Source organism: Rhinoraja longicauda, chromosome 14, assembly GCF_053455715.1.
Source record: "Rhinoraja longicauda isolate Sanriku21f chromosome 14, sRhiLon1.1, whole genome shotgun sequence".
Taxonomy (NCBI): domain Eukaryota; kingdom Metazoa; phylum Chordata; class Chondrichthyes; order Rajiformes; family Arhynchobatidae; genus Rhinoraja; species Rhinoraja longicauda.
Genome location: NC_135966.1, coordinates 24,209,951 through 24,222,390, shown reverse-complemented (window position 1 = coordinate 24,222,390; position 12,440 = coordinate 24,209,951). Strand labels below are relative to the sequence as shown.

The 12,440-nt window shown below is 41.1% G+C and overlaps 1 protein-coding gene across 5 annotated transcripts in view; it reads right to left on the bottom strand.

Moving 5' to 3' along the window:
- ablim3 (actin binding LIM protein family, member 3) overlaps positions 1–12,440 on the bottom strand; it is a 212,176-nt gene that overhangs the window by 91,904 nt on the left and 107,832 nt on the right. For all 5 annotated transcript variants that reach the window (XR_013548085.1, XR_013548088.1, XR_013548087.1 and 2 more), the window contains exons 5-6: positions 6,276–6,402; positions 650–743 (exon numbers count right to left, since the gene is read on the bottom strand). Coding sequence is in view for 1 of the 5 variants with exons in the window: in XM_078411587.1 (XP_078267713.1) it covers positions 650–743; positions 6,276–6,402 (221 nt within the window). In the remaining 4 variants the exon portion in view is untranslated. The remainder of the gene's footprint in view (positions 1–649; positions 744–6,275; positions 6,403–12,440) is intronic.

Below are 12,440 nucleotides of genomic sequence, written 5' to 3'. Positions count from 1 at the left end.
CAGGGGGAGCTCTGACACTGACGCCAGGGGAAGCTCTGACACGGAGACCAGGGGGGAGTTCCAACGTGGAGACCATGTGTGAGCTTAGACGTGGAGACCACAGTGGAGCTCTGATGCGGAGACTGCATGTGATCTCTGATTGGAGACCACGGGGGAGCTCTGATGAGGAGACCATGTGGGTGCTCCAACATGAAACTAAGTGGGCGTCAGTGCGCTTAAAGAATTGCTTACATAAGTGCAAGTTTACATACGTCACCAATTACACAAGTTGGGGCATGCCTGTAGTTTATATTTTGCTTTCATATTATAGCATTCATAATCTTTATAATTATTGCTCTAAAAACAAAATGCACACCTCAGTTGTTCAAGTTATTAACAGTTGGCACACTGAGGCTGAGTTCGTGAGGTGCAATATTTTATATTCTCTCCTGTTGCTGTCACTACTGTTTACTTGAACTATTTAACCTTATGAACATTTGTTTTTCTGTGAACTTATCAGTCCCCTGAAATTAACTGATAGATGCCACTACATCAGTATAATGTGGCAATTAAAGGAATGAACCCTGTAGGCCTGGATACAATTCTAACAGAAATATAATTTCCAGCGTGTACATTAAAAATCCATCCATTCTTGTTATAGGACACTTACCTCTAATACTCTTCCGCTGATATATCTATCACAACTCTCACACTTAATGCCAAAACGAGAATGGTAATCCGTTTCACAGTAAGGAACGCCATCCCTTGGAAGGAGAAAGAAAATCGATACTGAGTAATTTAAGGTTAGCGAATAATCACACATTTCTCGGCTCTGGAGTTGGTTAATTTCATCAAAAGTGAGATGTATTGAAATTCCATTTAAAAAATGTCATACGATTTATTCTTGGCCAGTCGGAGTTAAGTCATTACCTGACCATTGGTTTTGCAGTTTAAAAGTCATCATTAAAAACTGAAATGAAGGCTCCCCTACAGATATTTTATGAAATGTGCAGTCGTTGTCAAAACTGCGATAAACTAAGGAGTTCCAATCTTCCTACTGCAATAATGAAATGCATCACAAGTTGAAGTTTTAACCTTCCCAATTACAGATGGAGTAAAAAAGGCTGACTACTGAAGGACAATACATTCCTAAAATTCAGCATTTGATTTTCTTAATATCAAGAAATCATGGGAGTTCGATCTTGCTCTGAAAGTAATGAGATGCAAGATTGGATTTTGAATTCCAGAAGTATTATGTTAGATTCACTAAGCGATCTATCTTAATGGAAGCTTTTCAACGAATCAGAGGTAGGCATAGGTGAAAGCCACTCAGCAATGTACTACTTTTTCTACCTATCTCCCCATTAGTTTCCAAGATTGAATTGTAATCTGAGTAAGCAAGTCATTTATTAAAGGATTAAATGAGGGAGCATGTTGCACTTTCTGTTGTTTTCGCTGTTGGGATACACAGTAATGCACCATTGAACCACTGAACCATTAATGGTTAAGGAAGCATTATCTGGCATTCAATAGGGATGTAGCATTTAATAGGATAACCTTAAAGACAAATCAAACAAACACTTGAAAGATGCAGAATTTTTAAACAATATTTTAAGATCAACTTTTTATAAATTCAATTTAACGTCTCAGTCTTGTAGCACTAATGACTCTAAATCAGTAAATCATAGCTAATGGCCTTCTTTCTGAGATGGCAACACCTAATCTGGACCCACTTCAAGTTAGCATTCCACCACTAGCAGCATCATCTATTGTTTATTGACATTGTGACAAAACATTAAGTTTCGGCCAATTAGTCTGAATCAGGAGCATTTAAAATGCTAGAGTCTATTACTGAGGATGTGTATAACAGGGTAATTAAAAATCCACAATGCATGGTAGAGTCAACAACGATAATCAAAGGGAAACTTGATGGTTAAATCAATTGCAGTTTCTTGAGAGAAAAGGATAGATATGTAGATACCACAGAATGGGGTATATTTGGATTTCCATACACTACTGTAAACAGGAGATTGTTACACATGACCAATACAAGGGAAAATAAGTTAGGCTCTGTTAAATTGAGGGTTGGTTGTCATGGCGAGAAGGTGTAAATGGTCACATGTTGGATGGCAGGCAGGTGTAAGGCTCAATCGTCTAATTATAATCCATTTGTTGACTTGTGTAAGGGGACTGAATGTAATGGAAACATGTTTGTTTCCATTATAAATCAAATGAACTATGGAGTTGGTATTTTCTTGGTATTTTCAGTCACAATTGTTTAAGACCTCCATTAATGTATCCAATTTCTGTGCATATTCCTGTACAGCAGGGCTACCTCATTGCCTCAATGCTTTTCTCAACCTTTCTCACTGAAATGCTGCGTGCCATCCCCAATAAGCTTCCTGTCAGCGTGGAGCTAATCTGCAGGACAATTTGCAAAGTTGTTCAGTCTGCATTGCCTCCACTCCGGAAGTAAGGTCACTTCAAACACAGGCAATGAATTGCAGTATGCAGATGATGCATGTTTATGTGCACTTTGTTGACTTGTTCACTGAAGCATCTCGGAAAATGGACCTGACACTTAACGTCTAAATATAATCAATTTTCTGATTTATATAAGGGGACTAAATGTAATGGATTAAACCTCAAATCAAGATGGGGAAATAAGCTGCAGGGAGGGCATTTTCTGGTAAAACAAAGGTCATAGCCAACCTGTTCCTGCTGCAACAAGTGTGGTACCTGCAGCTGGTGGATGGTTGATTGATTGAATTAATTGAAAGGTACAGCATGAAAAGAAGCCCTTTGGCCCACTGAATCAACACAGATCATTGATTATCTGTTCACACCCGTTTCATGTCATCCTATTTCCTCGTCCACTTTCCACACATTAGGTCCAATTTACAGAGGACAATTAACCTACAAAACTTTGCTGTATGGGAGGAAACCGAAGCTCCTGGAGGAAACCTACACAGTCAGCAAGAATGTGCAAACTCCATACAGATATACTCCATATGGGGAGAAGGCGCGCACAGGTTACTGATTGTGGATGATCAGCCTTGATCACAATGAATGGCGGTGCTGGCTCGAAGGGCCAAATGGCCTCCTCCTGCACCTATTTTCTATGTTTCTATAGTACCCGATGTCAGGATCGAACCCGAGTCTCTGGCTCTGTGAGACCGCAGCTCCACCAGGCGCACCACTTGTTCCATACACAGGTTGTCTTTCTTGGTGGTAGGGATCATTATATCAAGTTAAGGGATCAGCTTTATCGAACTAAGGTAGGAAAAAAAAATCATTCAGTAGGCTGTAAAATTTAGAAATTCTTAGCCCAATAAAGCCGTGTCAGCAATTGATCATAATCCGTTCTGATTTTAAAGCAATTTGAGTTTCATGAATTCAAGACATATGGTGAAAGGGGGGAATAGGGGGATAATGTTGTTGCCAAACTTGGGTCTCTGGTGCTGTAAGGCAGCAACTCTACTGCTGACCTTCCCCTTGGTAGGGTTTCCTGTACCCGACAGTGACAATTTATGCCTCTATTTCTGCTGTATTAAGAAATTAGCTGTTATATTTGTTATTCTCATTATTAGTTTAGTAGAGTTTAGTTTAGTTTTGAGATACAGCATGGAAACAGGCCCTTCAGCCCATTGAGTCTAAACCGACCAGCGATCCCCACACAGAGTGGTGATTGTGGGTGATTTCAATTTTCCGTATATAGACTGGGAATCACATTCTGTTAAAGGGCTGGATGGTTTGGAGTTTGTAAAATGTGTGCAGGATAGTTTTTTGCAGCAATACGTAGAGGTGCCTACCAGAGAAGGGGCAGTGTTGGACCTCCTGTTAGGAAATGAGATGGGTCAGGTGACGGAGGTATGTGTTGAGGAGCACTTTGGGTCTAGTGATCATAATGCCATTAGTTTCAATATCATTATGGAGAAGGTCAAATCTGGACCAAGGGTTGAGATTTTGGATTGGAGAAAGGCTAATTTTGAGGAGATGAGAAAGGATTTAAAAGGAGTGAAATGGAAATTGTTGTTTTATGAAAAGGATATAATAGAGAAATGGAGGATATTTAAAGGTGAAATTTTGAGAGTACAGAGTCTTTATGTCCCTGTTCGGTGGAAAGGAAAGAATAATAATTTGAAAGAGCCATGGTTTTCCAGGGAAATTGGACACTTGGTTCGGAAAAAGAGGGAGATATACAATAAATATAAGCAGCAGGGAGTAAATGAGGTTCTTGAGGAATATAAAGAATGTAAAAGGAATCTTAAAAAGGAAATTAGAAAAGCGAAAAAAAGATATGAGGCTGCTTTGGCAAGTAATGTAAAAGTAAACCCCAAGGGGTTCTACAGATATGTCAATAGCAAAAGGATAGTGAGGGATAAAATTGGTCCATTAGAGAGTCAGAGTGGACAGCTATGTGCTGAGCCGGAAGAAATGGGGGAGATATTAAACAATTTCTTTTCTTCGGTATTTACCGAGGAGAAGGATATTGAATTATGTGAGGTAAGCGAAACAAGTAGAGTAGTGATGGAAATTAGGAGGATTAAAGAAGAGGAGGTACGGACACTTTTGAAGAATATAAAAGTGGATAAGTCTCCAGGTCCTGATAGGATATTCCCTAGGACATTGAGGGAAGTTAGTGCAGAAATAGCAGGGGCTATGACGGAAATATTTCAAACGTCATTAGAAACAGGGATGGTGCCGGAAGATTGGCGCATTGCGCATGTTGTGCCTTTGTTTAAAAAAGGTTCTAAAAGTAAACCTAGCAATTATAGACCTATTAGTTTGACGTCTGTGGTGGGAAAATTAATGGAAAAGATACTTAGGGACAATATATATAATTATTTGGATAATCAAGGCCTGATTAGAAACAGTCAACATGGATTTGTGCCTGGAAGGTTATGTTTGACTAATCTTCTTGAATTTTTTGAAGAGGTTACCAGGGAAATTGATAAGGGCAAGGCTGTGGATGTTGTCTATATGGACTTCAGTAAGGCATTTGACAAGGTTCCACATGGAAGGTTGATTAAGAAGGTTAAATCGTTGGGTATTAATAGTGAGGTTGCAAGATGGATTCAACAATGGCTGAATGGGAGATACCAGAGGGTAACGGTTGACAATTGTATGTCAGGTTGGAGGCCAGTGTCTAGTGGAGTGCCCCAAGGATCTGTGATGGGTCCACTGTTGTTTGTCATTTACATTAATGATCTGGATGATGGTGTGGCAAATTGGATTAGTAAATATGCAGATGATACTAAGATAGGTGGAGTAGTTGATAGTGAGGTAGATTTTCAAAGTCTACAGAGAGACTTGGGCCTTTTGGAAGGGTGGGCTGAAAGATGGCAGATGGAGTTTAATGCTGATAAGTGTGAGGTGCTGCATTTTGGTAGGACAAATCAAAATAGGACGTACAGGGTAAATGGTAGGGAATTGAGGAATGCAGTGGAACAGAGGGATCTGGGAATAACTGTGCATTGTTCCCTGAAGGTGGAATCTCATGTGGATAGGGTGGTGAAGAAGGCGTTTGGTATGCTTGCCTTTATAAATCAGAGCATCGAGTATAGAAGTTGGGATGTAATGTTGAAATTGTACAGGGCATTGGTGAGGCCAAATCTGGAGTATGGTGTGCAGTTCTGGTCGCCAAATTATAGGAAGGATGTCGACAAAATGGAGAGGGTACAGAGGAGATTTACTAGAATGTTGCCTGGGTTTCAGCACTTAGGCTACAGAGAGAGGTTGAACAGGTTGGGTCTTTATTCTTTGGAGCGTAGAAGGTTGAGGGGGGACTTGATAGAGGTTTTTTAAATTTTGAGAGGGACGGACAGAGTTGACGTGGGTAGGCTTTTCCCTTTGAGAGTGGGGAAGATTCCAACAAGGGGACATAGCTTCAGAATTGAGGGACAAAGGTTTAGGGGTAACATGAGGGGGAACTTCTTTACTCAGAGGGTTGTGGCTGTATGGAATGGGCTTCCGGTGGAAGTGGTGGAGGCTGGCTCGATTTTATTATTTAAGAGTAAATTGGATAGGTATATGGATAGGAGGGGATTGGAGGGTTATGGTCTGAGTGCAGGTAGATGAGACTAGGTCAGGGAGAATGGTCGGCGTGGACTGGTAGGGCCGGACAGGCCTGTTTCCATGCTGTAGTTGTTATATGTTATATATATGTTATTAACACTATCCTATCACTATCATAGAGTAGAAATCTGTTCATCCAATTCGGATAGATGGCATTTAGTTAGGTAATGAGTCTGGATCACTTTTTCTTATATTTATCCTTGAAGAATCATACATACTTGCTGATGTATTCTCCTGTAAGGACAACACCACAGGACTGACACTTGAAGCAGCTCACATGCCATTGCTTCTCCAAAGCTAGTAATGACTGTCCATGTTTGATTTCATCTCCACACCCAGCACACTCTGGAATAAAAAGAGAACAGAAGCAGGTTGGTGTTGGTTGATGTAGTGACAATATGGTACATCAAAATGATATCGTTTTAATTACAATTTTAACTGTGCATGAAATTTGGCCGTGTCAAATGAATACCATCAAAATTTTCACAATGAAAAGAAAAATTGTTCATTTCTTTCTGCTTTATGATGTAGCTTGGTAGCACTTCCCTTAAATGAAAATTAAACCAACATCTGAACTCATCAAATTCAATGGTTTCCTTCAACAATTCTGCGGTCAGGCAAATGTTGCAGATATTACCTTCATCCCAATCCATTCAGCCAAAGACAACATCCATTTTCTAAGCTCAGGAAGAATTTTTGAAGATGAAATGTACTTCTGGTGAACTGGGAGTCCAGTTTTATATTTCAGCAGATTTCTATTGACTGTAAAGCATTCATGGTCAAACCCTCCTTTATTTCCCCAGACGATAATATCATAGCATCTTTCACTCATTCGCTCTCTGAGATGCTGATTATTTAATCTAACAAAATGCTTTATGCGCAATGAATTTACAAAGAGATATGCTTCTTTTCCCTACCATGTGTCTACCACCACAGAGGTAGGCAGCGTCTTCACAGGAGTATCCTCACATTTTCCACTCTAGCTTTTATTGTAATGTATACAGAGACAAATGTTGGTAAGATGGCACAGTTTTTAAAGACCTACCAATCAATTTTACCTACGTTGCACCTTTTAAAAAATAAAACCAATTCTGACATAGTCTTTAAGGTTCAGGAAAACAATTAGTTATTTAAATTAACAAGGATGATTAATGAATTAAATAACAAACGATTAATGGGAGAGAGGAGTGGCTTACTTCCAGACAGGCAGACTAATTCTACACTTCGATCCATTCTTTTACATCGTAACTTGACAAAGATTATTTAATTCAATTAAGCATCCTTCTTCTGAACATTCAACAGACTCATATCCCAGCAGATAATCCTACCCAAAGGTGTTAGGATCTCAGTGAATATATTGAAAGATAAATGATTCTTGAAGAAGAGGCAATCTGTGTCTATTAGCACAGACTCTATATCGGAAAAGTACGTGTTTAATAATAGTTGCACAGCTGTAGGTCAGCACTCTGTGCCTGCACTCTGTGCCTCAACTCGCATTGCCCTTTTTCCAGTGATGTTCTGCTCCCCTGGTTGCTGACGCATTGAGTTACAATCAGAAGCAATCTGAAAATAAGCTTTCAGAATCCACAAAGACTGTCACTGGGGAGAAAAGCAAGCCCCAGAAATTCCTCCCAGCTGCTTGCTATCTGCTGTTATGACTTTACTTCTCCAGAGGTGGAAACATTGTTTTTTACATAAAATGGGGGTAAGGTATTATCTAAATGTCTGAGATAAATTATTGAACTGGGAATAGCTCTCTGGAAATTATTGGTTCTTATTGTAGATAGCTGGCAACAAATTAAGCATCATAAATTTTGGCAATCCAGGATTCCTGTTAATACATTTTCAAACATGATACAAGATACAGATTTACTGGCAAACTTCCTCAATCTACTGGAATGTTTATGAAGTTCATGGGGTGGACGGGCGGGGAGAGTTTCAAACTTCACTTACTTAATGTGCCTAATAACTTTATAATGGTATTGTTATTTCATTCTATTTGTTTGATCACTTTGCAGTAACACACAATCCAGAAAATATCTGCATTCTCGATTGTTGCATGTGATCAGATCTATTCATTTTAAGTATTGAACACAAACCTTAGGCTGCAGAATTAATACTACTTATGAAGATGGGACGATGTCATTATTGACCATGGCTTGTAATATTCAATCTACCTTCATCTGTTATTTGACCATATTACTAAATGATATTTGAATATAAGAACTTTTTAAAATTTCTTATCTCGACGGAAATGCGATTTTTTTCTGTATCGTATCTCCAGCTGCACTGTGGCCTAACATTGAGGAGTTGGCGGCCTTTGCTGGAGACCAACTTCGGGGGCTCCAACCGCGGGAACCTGCGGACTTACAATCGTGGAGCTCGCAATCCCTGTCGGGGATCGACCTCGGAGCTCCAACCGCGGGAACCTGCGGACTTTAACATTGTGGAGTTTCATGGTCCCTGGTTAGAGACCGACTATCGGAGCTCCAAGCCGTAGGTGCTTTGACTGCCCTCACGCGGGAGCATCGATCACCCCTACGTGGGGGCTTCGATTGCCCCGACGCAGGGGCTTCGACCGCCCGTTGCGGAAGCTTCGATCGCCCCGACTACGGATGGTTCGACTGCCCCGACCGCAGGAGAATAAGGAGGAAGAAGATTGGACTTTATTGCCTTCCATCACAGTGAGGAATGTAGGAAATCCGCTGTGGTGGATGTTTATGTTAACCTTTACGTAGTTTTGTGTCTTGTTGCTTTTTTTTGGTACGACTGTATGGTAATTCGAGTTTCACTGTACCTTAATTGGCACATGTGACAATAAACTGACCATTGAACCTTTGACCTTTGAGTACCCAGAAGCCTATATTTTATCATAACAATAGATCTCCAGATTAGGAAAATTAAGAGGGAGATCAGGAAACACAAGTCATTGTACAAGAATAGCAAATCAGTTGCTCTGTTTATTGTAAATTAAGGTTATAAGGGATAGGAGTAGAATTAGGCCATTTGGCCCATCAAGTCTACTCCGCCATTCAATCATGGCTGATCTATCTCTCCCTCCTAACCCCATTCACCTGCCTTCTCCCCATAACCTTTGACACCTGTACCAATCAAGAATGTATCTATCTCTGCCTTAAAAATATCTACTGACTTGGCCTCCACAGCCTTCTATGGCAAAGAATTCCACAGATTCACCACCCTCAGACCAAATAAATTTCTCCTCATCTCCTTCCTAAAAAAAAGTCCTTTAATTCCGAGGCTATCCGATCCCGGGTCTCTGGCACTGTAAGGCAGCAACTTTACCGCTATGCCACTGTGCCGCCCAAATTACCCACTCTTATTACACACAGACTTGGAATTCAATCTCTCTTCAGGATATGCAACCTTGATTAAGAGGAGAATTCCCATTTCAGATCAGCTCGAGGCTTGCAGTAATTGCTGACAAGCTGTTCTTTCCTGGTGTGATTTTGTGCTCATCAACCAATGAAGACTGTGTTAATATTTCCCAGAACCCTTGATAGCAATATTATGTATTTCCATTCATCGATTAGAGTTCCCTTTTCAGTGGATGTAAGTAGATACGTTTTCACTCATTATGCAGGGAAGATAAACTATTTCTTCATCAACAAACCTTTCACAGATCTTTACAATAAAGAATTGGAATATAAAGAATTATTACAGCTTGCAATACAAGACAAGGCAAAGTTGATTTCCATATTCGGATGATACAAATTTTTCCTCATGGAAGGATCATGGGCTAAGAATCCTTTGCTCTGAGAGTCAATGAGCTGTTTTTTTTGGAGGAAACCTATGGCTATTTATTCTGGAACCTGTGGCATGTGGCTCGTGATCCTGAACTTTGCACATCTGTGTGTTTGCATTGTCAGTGCATGACTGTGTTTTACAGTGATCTATCCAATAAACACTTGTTGGTAAAGCTATACTGTATTCCGGTGTAGCTGATCCTGCACTGCTTGATATTAACAAATATTGAAGGCAAACGCTAAAGGCATTGTAGAGAAGTGATGCTGCACGAGATGTTGAAATGGGCAGGAAATGTGTTTGAAATTTCACAGATACTAAATTCAATCACTTCATGGATGGGATTGAGAGGTGAAGGAAAGTGCATATCCCAGGGTTACCCGGCCATCATTATGAACCAAAATGAAGTGTTATTCGGAGAAGAAATTAAAGATGATTAGTGCCTGGAGCAATGCTTGAAGAGGTTCCAATGTTTGAAGAGGTTCAAAGCCAAAGTTAGCACTTTAACCCTTCAAAACCAAATTGCTGAATAAAAATACAATGGCTTGCCAATACACTAACAGACACTGCATTGGTATACACACACATCTCAGCTGACCGTAATCAAATTTGAAAAATTGGTACTCTGTGCCACGAATATGAAGAGAGATATTGACAATGTAAGAAAATGGATGGTTGCTGTTGCATTCTCTCAGTTCTATGAGTGGCTGAACCAAATGGTGCCTTTGCCTGGGGCATGTTCTGCTCTCATTTCTCATGCTTGTAGCAAAGACATGGATAGAAACCATGGTTCAGTTAAACAAGTGTTGGTGATATCTAATAAACCTAGTGAGACAGTGGACATGGAATCTCAAAGCCATCCTGTTTTGAGATGTTGTAGAAAGGAACTGCAGTTGCTGGTTTAAACCAAAGATAAACACAAAATGCTGGACTAACTCAGCGGGACAGGCAGCATCTTTGGACAGGAATGGGTGACGTTTTGGGTCTCGACCCGAAATATCACCCATTCCTTCTAACCAGAGATGCTGCCTGTCCTGCTGAGTTACTCCAGCATTTTGTGTCTATTTTCTGTTTTGAGATGTGGTCTCTTTGCCAGATACTATATTGCTGCCTGTGTATGTAGGCTCAGGAGACTATCCAGGCTTTTGGACAGGTCTTCTCTTTGGGTTTGCACCTCCTCTACCAGCCTGCTCTTCCTTCTCATGCATGATGACTTCAAGCAAGGTTTCAGCCCTTTGAACAGCCTGGCCGTGGAGCGTGAATCCAGAGAACTTAGCCTTAAAACCCTTAGCTCCAGGATACATTTCACTGCGGGAAGCTGGAGTTGCAAACATGGTTCCAAGTACAGTCTTGGGAATGCAGTCCATAGGCAGTGCTCTCCTAACCCTGCATGATAACGTAACTGCGAGCTTCCTCTTTCATGCCCCAAACTCAGCAGCACTACCACTGAAAAGAAAGACGCAGGAGCAATAACCTTGCAGCTCACTCAAAGTGTCATTTTGCAGTTTGGATTCTTGTCCACTTACACCCTGGCAACCGCCTTCGGAACACCTACATAGCATGTTGTGGATCCAAGTGAAAATTAGTGGAATAGCCATTTCAGCAACACAGCTGCTATGAATGCAGCTCTGTGGATAGCTGCTCCCTGGAAATGACCCTTAAGGCGTGTAAAGCGATCCAATTTCAGATGGCGGCGGTAGAAATGACGCAGGCACATTAATATCATTCTCGTGTACAGCTTATGCTAAACGTCATGTGAGCTCTGGGAAGCTTGTTGCAATTCTGTGGGCTCCGCAGTTGAAATCAAGCAAGTTGACTATTTGCATGATTTGTAGTAAAAACATCAGACTTCATCCATGTGACGTGCAAAACATTGGTCAATAGACAATAGACAATAGGTGCAGGAGTAGGCTATTCAGCCCTTCGAGCCAGCACCGCCATTCAATGCGATCATGGCTGATCACTCTCAATCAGTACCCCGTTCCTGCCTTCTCCCCATACCCCCTCACTCCGCTATCCTTAAGAGCTCTATCCAGCTCTCTTTTGAAAGCATCCAACGAACTGGCCTCCACTGCCTTCTGAGGCAGAGAATTCCACACCTTCACCACTCTCTGACTGAAAAAGTTCTTCCTCATCTCCGTTCTAAATGGCCTACCCCTTATTCTTAAACTGTGGCCCCTTGTTCTGGACTCCCCCAACATTGGGAACATGTTTCCTGCCTCTAATGTGTCCAATCCCCTAATTATCTTATATGTTTCAATAAGATCCCCCCTCATCCTTCTAAATTCCAGTGTATACAAGCCCAATCGCTCCAGCCTTTCAACATACGACAGTCCCGCCATTCCGGGAATTAACCTAGTGAACCTACGCTGCACGCCCTCCATAGCAAGAATATCCTTCCTCAAATTTGGAGACCAAAACTGCACATAGTACTCCAGGTGCGGTCTCACCAGGGCCCGGTACAACTGTAGAAGGACCTCTTTGCTCCTATACTCAACTCCTCTTGTTTTGAAGGCCAACATTCCATTGGCTTTCTTCACTGCCTGCTGTACCTGCATGCTTCCTTTCATTGACTGATGCACTAGGACACCCAGATCTCGTTGAACTCCCCCTCCTCCTAA